This window comes from Sander vitreus, chromosome 5 (assembly GCF_031162955.1).
Source record: "Sander vitreus isolate 19-12246 chromosome 5, sanVit1, whole genome shotgun sequence".
Classification (NCBI taxonomy): Eukaryota; Metazoa; Chordata; class Actinopteri; order Perciformes; family Percidae; genus Sander; species Sander vitreus.
Window position 1 is genome coordinate 1,314,925 of NC_135859.1, and position 15,222 is coordinate 1,330,146.

At 40.0% G+C, this 15,222-nt stretch overlaps 1 protein-coding gene and 1 long non-coding RNA gene across 3 annotated transcripts; one reads left to right on the plus strand and one right to left on the minus strand.

Annotated features, from left to right (window-relative positions):
• Positions 1-4,475: 4,475 nt before the first annotated feature.
• Positions 4,476-11,229, plus strand: LOC144517812 (uncharacterized). 2 transcript variants are annotated; one of them, XM_078249979.1, is made up of 5 exons: positions 4,476-4,614; positions 6,382-7,383; positions 8,073-8,290; positions 8,518-8,598; positions 10,522-11,229. In XM_078249979.1, the coding sequence occupies exons 1-4, from the start codon at positions 4,609-4,611 to the stop codon at positions 8,585-8,587; spliced, it is 1,296 nt and encodes a 431-aa protein (XP_078106105.1). In that variant the 5' UTR covers positions 4,476-4,608; the 3' UTR covers positions 8,588-8,598; positions 10,522-11,229. The 2 variants fall into 2 exon arrangements, with proteins under 2 accessions (XP_078106105.1, XP_078106106.1); XM_078249980.1 differs by lacking the exon at positions 10,522-11,229 and adding an exon at positions 9,438-10,470.
• A 1,314-nt stretch (positions 11,230-12,543) lies between these two features.
• On the minus strand, positions 12,544-15,222 carry LOC144517814 (uncharacterized). The gene is made up of 2 exons (XR_013501966.1): positions 13,446-15,222; positions 12,544-13,406 (listed from the first exon to the last, which is right to left on the minus strand). It is a non-coding gene; the product is annotated as an uncharacterized LOC144517814 (long non-coding RNA).

Consider the following 15,222-nt stretch of genomic DNA (forward strand, 5'->3'; position numbering starts at 1 on the left):
GCTCGCGCTCGTTTCTCACAGTAGGTCGAATAAAACAGTAAACCAACAGAGCATTATATAGCCTAGCATATGCAACAATTAACAAAGTGTATACAAAATAAAAATGTATTTCATGCACCACCTGTCTATATTTGATAGTCACATTGCACTTTTCTGATTTTTGCACTTCTGGTTAGATGAAAACTGCATTTCGTTGTCTTTGTACTTGTACTCTGCACAATAAAAAATACCGTTGAATCTAATCTAATCTAATTTCAATTTGCATAGGCTATTAATCTAAGAACTATAGGCTACTGTATTCTACACCAGATTGGCCAGTAGGCTACTGTCCAAAAATCTCAGACGACAGAACAGAAGCAGGCCTATATAAACAGCAGGAGATGCAAATTACAACAATTGTTGAGCCAACCATCTGTTAGGCTATATGATGATGGGATGGCTGTCCTATGTCCGTCTACATACTGTGCTGAGACCGGGACGCCCGAGAGTCTGTAGGCTACCGGCTGGGCTGAAACCGGGGAGGAAAGTCGCGGAGAGACAGCAACAGGAGTAGGCTACAGGAGCCAGCCAGCTCGCTCCCTGCAGGCCAGCACTATGTTCTGCCAGCTGAGAGCCGAATGAAGGAAAAGACGCTGCGTGACAATGAGCGAAGGCACAGTGTTTCCAAAGCCAGCTGTTGGTGTGTCGGGACGGACGGTCACGTGGTGGCTGTGGCGTCAGCGCGCCGCTGTGTGGAGCTGCACTGACATCTGCTGGACAAACACTGGCACTGCAACACGAGCGGGGATGCTGCATTCACGTGCCGCTCGGAATCAGAACCAGAAACTGAATACTTTATTGATCCCCTCAAGGGAAATTGTTCAGTTGCAGTCTCTCACAGCCAGATGTAAGGTAGAATCAATCAATCACATTTAATTTAAAGTGTAAAATCACCATTAAACATGGTCTCAGTGCACTTCACAATTAAAAGAACACAGAAATAACAGTGAGCAACAAACCAATTGAACAGCATTAAAGCAGTAATAATAAACATCACAAAACCAGCAACATAAGACAATAAGTGAAAAAGGTTTGTTTGTGAAGGACGCAGAAAGGATGTTGTGTTATGGTTGGGTGTAGTATAAGGAGTAGAGGTGGGTTTTCAGTCTAGATTTGAAAATGTCAACTGAGTGAGCGTCTTTAACATGTAGTGGGAGGCCAGAGAAAACTATAACAGAAAACCATAAGCATGACAGGGAGGAGTTGTGTAGTTTGATTGATCTCCTGTGGTGCTATGTGGTGCATCAGGGAATTTTCCCCTTTGCAGTTTTTCTTCTCAACATCTATACCACGTCCTGTGGCGTCATACGGATGATGCCGTTATAACCATTTAGAATACATTGCCATGACTGTTTAAGTTACAGTTTTTCTCAGTCGCTTTGGTACATTTCTCGAATCCTCCTCGACATTTGCAAAACAGTAAGTGCATTTCTCCAAACAATTCGTACAAATAGCAAAACACCATGGATTACCTGCAAAACCCCCATCTCTTGCTCAAAAGCCTTAGTTCATCTTTCAAAAGTAAATATCTGAGTCAATGAACATGTCAGTGCTTCAGAATGACAAGTCCTTGTCTCATTGTGTACGGATAAGACCGTCAAATTGCTTAGTCATGGTGTCAGTAGAACAGGGTACTCTGGAGGGATGTTTCTGATGGAAACTATGGCTAAAGTTTTGATGACAATTATTGTAAATTGTAGGTTACACCTTAGTGAATGTGGGAGTTTGATTGCAAGAGACTGGACAAGATTCACATTTACGCTTTTACTGTTTGTACTGTCATTAGTTGACAGACCATGTCATTGTGATACAGAAAGGAAAAGACAGCACTGCATAGCACAAAGAAACAAAACAAAAGAAATGTGAACATAGGACATCTCCTTAGGGAAAACTGTACATGTGCTGTAGGAAGTACAGTGCAGTCTTCCTACACCTCCTGACGTTCATTGTAACTTTGTGTTGTGCTCCGGCTATATATATATATATATATATATATATATATATATATATATATATATATATATATATATATATATATATATATATATACACTTGCCAGTTGATGAGTTAGTTAGAGAAAGTCAAGATTCACCTGGGAGCAATTTACTAATTCAGGACAGATTTAGAAAAAAAGTCTAATGGAAATGTATAGAAATATGCTTGACATATTATGACAACTTGTTCAACCATTTTGCATGTAAAGACTTGCATGATGCAATGCTATGAAGTAATGCCTAAAAGTTGTGGGGGTGAGACTATTCAACAGAGACTCATTTTTTATCAACATGACATAAGCAACTGATAATGTAGGAAACAGCAGATAATTGTACATAATCATTTGCAGGGATGTACCAAAGCATTTGCAACTTGTTCAAAGAAATGAGAAACTGCTTTTTTGATGTCCACAAGTGACTCAATGATGTGAAGATTCAACAGGTAGTTTTGAGAATTTCAATTCTGATCTGAGAAATGTACCAAAACGACTGAGAAAAACTGTAATGCAATTTGTGTCTTATAGACACAAGTTAAACATTCATTCTGAGAACTTTACTCCAGAATAATTGGCTATAAGAAAAATAGGTTTCAAGATAAGTAATGCTGTTTAAGCCAAATTCCTAACTACCTATGTTATGTAACTTAAAAAATAGTAATATCAGATAAGTTTGCCTCTCTTTAGGTGGCAGGAGTGAAAATAAGTCATCCTCAGCATTTGTTGTGGGGTTTCAGAATGATGAAGACACTTTTGGGTAGATATAAAACAATTACCGGTGGATATGAAAAAGGATGTAGGATGATTTTTTTCCTTGGCAACTATCATGTTTTTTCTGCAATGATGAAGGCCTAAAGGTATTTAGGCATTCTGTTATCTCAAACAGCTTGAAATAGTTTATATAGCTGCCGTAAATGGGAAATAAATCTCCCCGGGGGAGCATGCCCCCCAGTTTGAGCCTTGAAGGTAGAACATCTGGCTCCACACCTGGAGACAGGTCTGGCTATTTGAGACTAATATTTCTATAACAGCATTGGGATAGGCTATATGAATCTCATGCTTTTAAAACACCAAATGACAGACAGACAGACAGATAGATAGATAGATGGATGGATAGACGGATGGATGGATGGATAGATAGATGGATAGATGGACGGATAGATAGATAGATAGACAGACAGACAGACAGACAGACAGACAGACAGATAGACAGACAGACAGATAGACAGATAGATAGATATATAGATGGATGGATAGATAGATGGATAGATAGATAGATAGATAGATAGATAGATAGATAGATAGATAGATAGATAGATAGATAGATAGATAGATAGGTAGATAGATGGATAGATAGATGGATGGATAGATATATAGATGGATGGATAGATAGATGGATAGATAGATAGATAGATAGATAGATAGATAGATAGATAGATAGATAGATAGATAGATAGATAGGTAGATAGATGGATAGATAGATGGATGGATAGACGGATGGATGGATGGATAGATAGATGGATAGATGGACGGATAGATGGATGGATGGATAGATGGATAGATAGATAGATAGATAGATAGATAGATAGATAGATAGATAGGTGGATAGATAGATAGATAGATAGATAGATAGATAGATAGATAGATAGATAGATAGATAGATAGATAGATAGATAGATAGATAGATAGATGGATAGATAGATGGATGGATAGAGCCGGATGGATAGACGGATGGATAGACAGATGGATAGACAGATGGATGGATAGATGGATGGATGGATAGATAGATAGATAGATAGATAGATAGATAGATAGATAGATAGATAGATAGATAGATAGATAGATAGATGGATAGATAGATGGATGGATAGAGCGGATGGATAGACGGATGGATAGACAGATGGATAGACAGATGGATGGATAGATGGATGGATGGATAGATAGATAGATAGATAGATAGATAGATAGATAGATAGATAGATAGATAGATAGATAGATAGATAGATAGATGGATGGATAGACGGATGGATGGATGGATAGATAGATGGATAGATGGACGGATAGATAGATAGATAGACAGATAGATAGACAGACAGACAGATAGATAGACTTTATTGATCCCAAACCGAGAAATTGCTGCACCAAGGCACACAGCACCATACAGAACATACAAGAAACACCAATAAGTCATCACCAAGACCAGAGTGCATCGAGACTGAGACAAGACCAAGACTTTGAGGGGGGGTACACATTTCAAATTAGATATGAGTCAAGTTATTGGTTGTAGCAATTTAAATGCACAGGAGAATGGGAAACAACCGAAGTTCTCACATGCTTTAAACGCAGCACTGTTGACGTACGGGATGTGGGCGGGGCTGGAGCGGAGGAACTGTGACCACGTGGATGGGGCCGCAGCCATTACTGGTGTTGTCTACTCGGTCACCGACAGGGCTCGCTAACAGACAGCCGGAGAACACGGCAGACAACCTGAACGTGAAAGTGAAAGCAAAAAGCAGCCGCAGGTCAGCACTTTTCAGAGACAACACGGCGCTGCTACAGTTTCACAAGAGCTCTGCAACATGGAGGTAGGTCCCATATTTACATTTAGTTAGCTTAAGCAGGCTAAAGGGAGGTGAGATGTGAAAGCAGAAACAGATTTTATAGTGGGTGAAGGTTTGGTTGTACCCATGTTGTTTTTCTGAAAAAGACGTAGACATTTCCTGTCTCGCCCTTTTTTATTTCAGTCGAAAAACAAACCAACATGTTTGATTTTCTACCGGGAGAAGTGTTTTAAAAGTTGGCCAGAAAACTATGAAATAAGGTTAACCGTTCCTTGTTGTCGGCGTCTGACTTTCAAAATAAAAGCTCGCAAATTCAAATGAATACGTCAGTAACGTTAACCTTTACCCTCGCATGTTGCCCACTGCCCACAATGTTGTAAAATCAAGCTGTGCTATGCAAATAGGTCCTCATTTACTGTTATTGTTATTAATAATAAATGGTAAACCAACTGTCAGAGTTCTTCTCAGGTTGTTATGATATGATAGCTGTTCGAGGGAAAATTCTTGGTGGTAAAATTTTGACTTCATGAGATGACAAAACAAGACCCACTTGAACACATCATTGGTAATTGATCAATGTGAGACTAGACCGTCTACAGTCAATCAATCAATCACATTTATTCAAAGTGTAAAATCACCATAAGACATGGTCTCAGTACACTTTACAATTAAAGGAAGACTTAAATAACAGACAGGTGGAGAAGTTGGCCCCAGCTTCAAGGCACAGCAGTATCAAAGCTCTGATGCAGAGGGTTTGACTCTTCCTAAAAATATTTCTTATCATTCTTGAGTTGTTTCACCCTGTTTATAATGTAATGCTCCGTATCACATTGTTGCATCACCATCAGAGAAAAATGTCATCCAAATGTCTGAGTAGAACGATGCACACTGCATTCAGATGTATGTACACTCACCTAAAGGATTATTAGGAACACCTGTTAAATTTCTCGTTAATGAAATGATCTAATCAACCAATCACATGGCAGCTGCTTCAATGCATTTAGGGGTGTGGTCCTGGTCAAGACAATCTCCTGAACTCCAAACTGAATGTCAGAATGGGAATGAAAGGTGATCTAAGCAACTTTGAGCGTGGCGTGGTTGTTGGTGCCAGACGGGCTGATCTGAGTATTTCACTATCTGCTGAGTCACTGCAGCAAAGCATTTGTGAAGCCACAACACGAACAACCTTGAGGCGGATGGGCTACACCAGCAGAAGACCCCACCGGGTACCACTCATCTCTACTAAAAATAGGAAAATTAGGCTACAATTTGCACAAGCTCACCAAAATTGGACAGTTGAAGACTGGAAAAATGTTGCCTGGTCTGATGAGTCCTGATTTCTGTTGAGACATTCAGATGGTAGAATCAGAATTTAGGGTAAACAGAATGAGAAGATTGATCCGTCATTCCTGGTTACCACTGGGCAGGCTGGTGGTGGTGGTGGTGTAATGGTGTGGGGGATGCTATCCTATCAATATGGGCCAACCTTTCTAAAGGATGCTTCCAGCACCTTGTTAAATCAATGCTAGGCAAGGTAAGGCAGCTTTATTTGTAGAGCACATTTCAGCAACAGGGCAATTCAAAGTGCTTTACATGAAAACAGATAAAATACGAGAAAAAAAGTTACAGTGCAATATAAGAAATTAAACATTGAAGAGCAGTTAAAACAGTTAAATATATAAAAGCATACAAACACGGGGGTCAAACACGGTATTAGTATGGTGTTCCTAATAATCCTTTAGGTGATTGTATGTATGTGGCTAATGGCTTAATTCAGCTGTCTTTTTGCAGTTTATCACAGATATCCATCTCATCATTGATAAAACCGCTTATGAATACTCTGGAAGCTTAATGAGGATCCTTCAACCGTACAGTCTTGAGAAAAAAGCTTCCTGCTACATAGTGAGAGGAACCTATGAGGAGCTGGAGCAGCTGGCAACCAAACTGTCGCAGAGACATAGCTTCAGTCCCGTCACACACGGATCAACCCGTCAGCAGGATGAGCATGCTTCACCTCATGTCAAACCTGTGGAAGTATCGGGGGTTGTTATGGACTACATTGAGCTAAAATGTGCAAAAGAACTTGAGAAAATTCAAGGGAACAGCATTGCCATTCAAACACAGCCTGACCCCAGAACCGTACACAATAAACCCAGCGGCACAGTACGGGTGACTTTCAGATCACACCATGGCTCCTCACACCGTGTCCGTGCTGACTTTGTCAGACAGCGATTCATCACATTTTACCAGCGGACTGCCTCTGACCTGCAGGTCACATCTGTTCCTGTGGGTCCGCATGACCACAAAGAACTGCAGAGGAGATTTCCACGCCTCCTCTTGAAGCCCAGCTTCAGAAGATCTGAGGTAACTGTGACTGGGCCTTTTGTGCACATTGCTAACTTAAAAGAGTTCCTTTCACAAAACAGGCCGAGCTCCAGCAAGAGTCCAGTGAACAAAGGTCCAGCAGAGGCTCCAAGCAGCAGAACCTCGGGTCCTTCATCTACACGCAGCAAAGATCCCAAAGAAGAACCATGTCCGATCTGTATGGAACCGATAGCAACCGCCGAGAAAAAGACTCTGCGGTGCAAGCACTCGTTCTGCAGAAACTGTCTGAAAACAGCCTTCGACTACAAGCCTGTGTGCCCGACGTGTGGAGAGTTGTACGGCACTTTGACAGGGACACAACCTGATGGAGGCGAGATGAGGTCCACCACAAGCTCCGCATCTCTGCCTGGATATGAGAAATATGGAACAATAACCATCCATTATTACATTCCAAGTGGCATCCAAAAGGTAGGACTACCGAAAAACTTTTAATTAAAATGTTCACTTTTCACCAACAAAAACAAAAACAACATATCTTAACTCAAGGTACTTACTAGCTTTTCCAGGAGCTTTCAGCTCTTCTCACAGTGTTTGAGTGGAGTTGTCTCAGTCGTCATCACTGAACAAAGGAGCTTTGGTCTCAAAAGAACAGGACCACCAGAAGCATCCCAGTGAGACTCTTAGATCGTTGAACTGTCCGAGTATCAAGTAGGGCTAGGCAATATATCGATATTATATCAACATCAATATATGAGGCTAGATATCGTCTGACATTTTGGATATGGTAATATCGTGATATGACAAGTGTTAAGTGCTGTCTTTTCCTGGTTTTAAAGGCTGTATTACAGTAAAGTGATGTCATTTTCTGAACTTACCAGACTGTTCTATCTTTTCTATTATTTGCCTTTACCCACTTAGTCATTATATCCACTATTATTGGTGATTATTTATCAAAACTCTCATTGTGTAATATTTTGTGAAAGCACCAATAGTCAACCCTACAATATCACCGCAAATATCGACATCGATATGTTTTTTGATGTTATGTCTGTCTTTTAAAATCAAACCAACTGGTCCTAAAAAAAGCTGTGGACCCTTAGTCACTTGAAAACCAACTTCCATCGTTAAGCAGAGCGAGCTCTCCTGTGTGTCTGCAGGAGGAGCATCCTAACCCCGGGCAGCCATATGAAGGTGCGTCCCGTACAGCCTATCTCCCAGACTCCTCAGAGGGCCAACGGATCCTGAAACTGCTGAGGCGGGCCTTTGATCAAAGACTGGTCTTCACTGTGGGTCGCTCCACCACCAGCGGCAGGAACAACATGGTCACATGGAACGATATTCACCACAAAACCTCCACACATGGGGGGCCGACTCAGTAAGAACTCTTTTTGGGCAACATGACATTTTATTTATGTGCATTACATTAGGGCTGCACAATTAATCTTATATTATTAATCTATAATATATATATTTATATTTTACTATTGTTAATCGCAACTATTTCTGAGACAATGAATTGTGAAGCAACATTTGGAACAGCTCTAACTACTGCACACGACTAGTCCGTATGAGGTCACTGAGTTTCTGTTGTTGTGTTGGCAGCTATGGATACCCAGACCCTGATTATCTCAGCCGAGTGGGCGATGAACTCAGAGTCAAGGGAATTGAATGAGTCACTTTAAGGTTTGTCAACACACCCTGTACATGTAGAGCTAAGGTGACATATTACATTACACAGATTATGGCTCTGGGATAATGAATGCTATTTTAATGTACTTTGTTGTTCCCTAAATACTGATACCAACTTACCTTAGCCATAACTTCCACTGTCTTTTTTGACTGTTTTTATTTTTGTTTTATTTATGTTTAAAATGATCTTGTTTGAAGCACTAAATATGGAACAACTAATATTTGGAAACTAACAGTCAATTGTATTGTTCTGTTGGTCAATATGTGTAAGCAGTAGGGGTGCCATGATTTGATATCATCACGATGCTTTTGTAACGATACGATATTATTGCGATTTGAAACCTATTGCGATATTCTGCAATATATTGCAATTTATTACCTTGTTTCCAACTCCAAAGGAAAACGTTGTCAACATCTGTTTCATCTCAAAAACATACATTTCTCTGTTTATTCATCTCACTTCAATTTTCCATCTAGTGGGCTGAAAATGCAATTTATTTATTATTCTAGTAGCAAAACATTATTCTCTTGTGCAATTTATATAATAAAAGATCCATACTTGGCGTATGTGCATTGATACGGTATTGCCACGGAAAATATTGCGACACTATGCTGTATAGATTTCCCCCCCAGCCCTAGTCTAATTTGGTGGTGAGGCAAACTGTTATAGTATCGTATTTAGAGTTTTACATACCCAGTAGATAGCGTATCCGATTTTTCTTAATTCATCAGGATCATATTAGATAAGACTCACCTTTTTGAAGCATGGACAGTTTACAAACTTTTAGTTTTTAGTGTCATTGAAAAGTAATTCACGCCTTCATTACATTCAGACTCAGAAAACACACCGGAAGCCGCTAATAGCCGCAAAGCAGGCTGCAGAGCGACTCGTCTATTTCTTCTGCAAGCGAATGTGTCAATCCAGGCAGGTAATCACATACAGGAAGGCCTCAGCGCAGCCGGATACTTTACAAAATAAAACAAATTTCAAAATAAAACACAGAGGTTTATGGTGATTTTGTCTGTCTTGACTTCTCAGCTGGTCTACAGTGAGACACGCTATCACGCATCTACACTACTACGTTTTGGTTTGAAAAAGAATATCTTTTGCTACGTTTGCGCCCTAATACTGCTGTGTTTCCGAGCCCCTAATACAAGAGACATTTGGAAACTCTGCTGCTCCCGTTTTGGTTTGAAAACTCTGGGGTTGCTTTGTAGTCTGGATGACCACAAACGGAGACCTTTTGGAAACGAGGACGTACGTCGGTCAGTCTTATCAGTTAGGTAGCTTACAGACCTTTCAGTAACAGTTCCAACTCGTCGTCGCTCCAAGATAATATATCCCTGCTCTTACTTTTCACCATCATTGTTATTGCTCCAAAGGATTTTCTGTATTTTCAACTCATGCATCCATGATATTCAACTGCAGAGTAACGTCAGACAATCTGCTTTCTGTTTATACTGGCTCTTGCATGCCGGTCATGTGATATGTGTTGTCAGACGTGTTAATATGGACGCAGATTAGTTCTGCTACTGGAGCTAAAACTCCTGTGTGGACGGAGGTCATTTTGTCTCAAAACGCAGCTTAAAAATGAAAAACGTAGTCGTGTAGATGTAGCCTGAGGACAAATCTCTCCTGTATGTCCCACGATCATGACTCAAACTAAAAAAGGGTACCGAGCCTCTGCTTTTTCTAAACTGCACTTTCTGTCCTTGTAGACTCATAAAAAACAGCTCATACCTCAGGAATGGTACGACGGAAACTTGTAGTGGTTTTGAAACCGTGACTTTTTCAAACCGCAGTATACCTTGAAACCGGTAAACGGCCCATGTCTGTAGTCAACCCTACAACATCGATGTATTTGGTTAAAAAAATATCCTGATATTTGATTTTGTTTTTGTTTTTTTCAAACACAGACCGAGACAAGACCGACCCTTTGAGGTTTGAGACCACGTCAAGACCAAGACCAGATTTGTGTTAGACAGCCAGAGCTTCCTCTCCTGTCTCCTGTATTCACTTTCTTGGGAGTGTGTGTAAAGTGGGCAGGGAGAGGGGGGTTTACGGTAACACATTTCATATTAGATATGAGTCAAGTTATTGGTTGCATTGGCGAGTTTTAACACATAGGCGAAATCCCTGCAGGTGTGGTCTTGAAATAAAATCACGAATCCTCTTTATCTGAGACTGAGACAAGACCCAGTAAAAATGTGGTCCATTCTGAGACGAGACCTTCAAAAATTGGTCTTAAGATCGATCTTGAGTACTACAACACTGCTCCGGGCACGGACAATGTACTTCAATTTACTTAACGTCTGTTCGAGGAGGAGCTTTCAACTCTAATGTGATGCTGGATAAATGAACGAATAATAATGCATTGTATTTTAATTGGGATATTTTGTGAGTAAAACCTGAATCTGCAATGTAACCAGTAACATTTCTGTCAGGTAAATGTAGTAGTACAATGTTTTCCTCTCAAGTACAAGTACACAGTAAGTCAGTAGTGTAGTTGAGTTGCTTAAAGGGCCTTCTGTAAGTTATTTCCAGGTTCAATGAGTTAGAATATTAACATATTCAATAGTATTTTTCATATTTAAACATAATAAATCAGACAGTTGTATACCTTGGTAATGTGGTAAAGTAAATCTGCTCTTGGTGTTTTTGTTCCATGAACAGTGTATTCACCAGTGTTTCTGACCGGGTGTGTGACACAAGTCTGTCCTTTGCTCAGGACTTAAAGAACAGGGGTCTGTCTTAAATATATTTGAAAAATAAGGCCTTAAAATACACTTGTATTGTCCTTATATAAAATAACTGTTTTGTCACAAAGCATGTATGTATTGAGTACTACAATAACATTTTGTATTAAGTTGAAGTACTTGGTAAACAATTATTTTTACAGCCTAAAATTCTGATATTCCATACAAGTACTTGAGTAAATGTAATTTAGTTACATTCCACCACTGCTGGTCGAGGTCTAAGATGACCACGTTGGATAGGGGTTTACATAGGCACACACACAAGCCGTGATTGACAGTCCTGGGCTCTGATTGGTTGTTTTCCTCTAGGCGCGGTGGAAGTCGCAGAGCACATATATTTTTTTTAAGAGTTGTCTACCTGACCTTCAAAGGAACACGCCGACTTATTGGGACTTTGTCTTATTGACCGTATCCCCCAGAGTTAGACAAGTCCATACATACCCTTCTCATCTCTGTGAATTGTACACGCTGTGACTATACAAATCACAACATGTAAATAGGAACATGTTGGTGTTATTTTGTCACTTATTGGGAGCAGTAAGCTAGTTGGATCCGTGCTAGGCTAAGCTACCGGTGGAGCCGTCGGAAAGAGCTACAACAAGCAGGGAGATGAGAAGGGTATGTCTGGACTTCTCTAACTCTGGGGGATACGGTCAATAAGACAAAGTCCCAATAAGTCGGCGTGTTCCTTTAAGTGAACATTCAGAATAGTTTGGGATGTTTAGTTCACAAATCAGCTGTTAGACCTTCCACACACACAACTGTCTACTTAAAATGACTTGTCACAACTTAACATGAACTCCATTTAACTTAATATGTCACAGTCACATGGGCGGATATGCAATCACTTGTCTTGCTATATACCTGTAATATATGAATAAATGGTCAATTTGTAAAGATTTTTCGTAAATTTAAATTACATCTGCTGGATTCAATGGGTTATTAAAAAAAAAAAAAGATAAAGGAAGATTGTAGTGGCAGGAAACCCATGACATGTGGCAGAGTGAGCGTGGCTTCTTTCTCTCAGAGTAAAGCCTGGTTGATTTGCATTTCACAATGAAATAAATGTCCAACTGGTAAATATGTTGCCAAGAAAGAAAGACGGACAGATGAGCTAAACCAGAATCCTACCATGGGACAAAGAAGTGGTGTTCACAAGCTTCAAATAAAACTTAAAATCAGTTGTGTGATTAGGCACTTCCAAGCTCTTGGTTTATTATCTAGGGTGAAAGAAAGTACACAGACTACAGGTCCCTTTATTTAGATAACATATATAATCTCTCATATTCACTCTGCAGTTTGAGGTGTTTTCTGATGCATAAACCTCTTTCTTCTCCCAGCCCTTTGCTACATACGATACCAGAGGGAGGCTGTCCGTCTTAAAGCAATGTCTTTCACCAGATCCATGAGGCGGAGTAGCAAAAGTTGTGTTAAAACAGAACAGCTAAACAAGTGTGAAAACAAAATTCATAAAATTGAGGCAATATGAAAATAAGAGCAAGGTATGGTTCATGGTGAAAAGGCTTTGATGAATGTTTTAGAGCACGACCAGCATCTGAACCGTGAAAGATACTGTGACAAATACAATTGCGCACATCTGGAATGTGAACCCATCTTTTGAGTATTCGGATTAGACTTTGGTAAAGTTGTTAGATAATCCAGCAGATTGTTTTCAAAGTTAAGTGAGTACAATGGATTTATTTTACAAGTTGCTGCAACGTAAAGCAAACTGTCTGGACATTTAAGCATCGCTGACAAGTTTAAGAAGATGAGAAGATCAAGATCTATTTCAGCTCTTTGCATCCAAGACAACGATAGGTCTGGAATATGTTTAGCCAAGCTTAAAGTCCGGAGGCAGGGGGAAACTGCTAGCATAGCTCCATTAAGTGAAAAATACACCTTCCAACAACTCTAAAGCGGTCTGGTTTCCATATGATAGGTTGTGTGCTGGCTGGTCCACTAGTTGACTCAAAGATTGGATTTGTTATCTGCAGTAGACCGAGCTCTAACATCTACAATAGCTCCCAACTTCCCTAAAAACAGGTCTTGTTTTCTGTTTAAATACAGACAATATATCATGAAACCATGTACACGTACTAGACCTATCCATGTGCTGGAGAAAAGTTGAAATTCACATTTATCTTCACATTCATGAGCGTAGTTTTCACAAAATGTCTCAAGTGAATGGCTTGAAGGTGTTTTTTTTCTGAAATCAAGTCCGGGTAGCAAACACAAACCCAAAAGCTGAGGAGGAGATCATCATAAATGCATTTCTTCTGCATTAAGACCCGTGAATTATTTCATTTGTGATTATTATTATATTGGCATTCACTAATAAGTGAAAATGATGTCTATTTGAATTTAGCCACCAAAGGCAGCTGGCATTGATTGGGTCTGCTTTCCTGAGTTTCTGCCACTAAAATATTTCAATTTGATCCTCAACAGCCACTAATGCAAAAAGGTGTCTTACCCCGCTGTGTTAGCTGATACTAACAAATCCTATCAATTACACATTTTTAGAGCCATTTGTTTTTAATCAAGGAGATGATTTTGCACCTAGATGCATTTGCTTTCAACCGTTATTACATTACATACTGGAATTCTGAATGTAACCTGGGTTATCTTCGACATGCACACATTTCGACGGTGCATCTAGATGAGATACAAACCAAAAATCATGTTTCACTGCGAATAAAACACTACTGGCCAGAAGATATGTTTAAGAGCATCATCCATCATCACACACTGTACTTTTATCAGCCCCATCCATTCTACGTTAATTTTAGGATTTACAGTATATTATTTCAGCACTATTTTTACCAAATGCACTAAACAAGTCTGTCTAATGATGTTCTCCATATTTTTGATTTTCATTTGAAAGGTTTTTACCCAAAATATTCAACAGGGTAGAGGTCTAAGTAAACTGATAAGTCCCACTCCATATTGCAGGGAACGTACTGTATGCGTTCATGCATGTGCAGGCTTATTGTCCTGTTGTACATTAAAAAAAAAAAAAAAAAGATCTTCCGCACAACTTTAGGCCAGAAGGGATGGAATGTAAGCCAGCACGGTGGCTCAGCGGTTGGCGCTGTTGCCTCGCACCATGGAAATCTTCAATCCGAATCCAGCAGGCAGTTGTGTGGAGCTAGGATATTTTTATTCCCCCCCAAGTGCCTGCATGGGCTTTCCTCGCACAGTCCAAAGACATGCAGGTCAGGTGAACTGGAAACTGAATGGCCGTCGTCTCCGTGTCAGGCCTGTGATATACTGGCGATGTGTCCAGGGTGTACACCCTCCCCCCCTCCCCTGGCCAGTGAGAGCTGGGACAGTCTTCAGCCCCCTGGCATCCCTGCACAGGATAAGCAAGTATATATATATATATATATATATATATATATAAAAATGGATGGATTAAGAGGCATCAATCGACTCAGACTTTCAGATCTGATAGCATTAGTTTACCAGTACTTGATTTGAAGTCAAAGAATGCGGTGACACCATACACTTGAATCACAAGTGGTGGATGGGATCCTTGGACTTGAAGAGACTTGACATGAGCATCAGTTTACCTTTCATTCCTATACGGCATCACTGCCCTGTACATGGATCCGTACATGTACATCACGATTGGTTATTTTATTCTCTGGCGTGTCAGGATGCTACCTTGAGTAACCTGTGCCGTACATACCATACCGCTAAGAAAACAGTTCCATAGAAAGATATACCCGATAGAAAATAAAAGAGGATATGAACCAACGTCGTCATTTGGCCTCACCCATATCATCCCCAACTACTTAATTCCAAGTTCTATGAGAGTTATTTTTTTTTAGCAAAAGTTAACACAAACGACATATTTTGGGG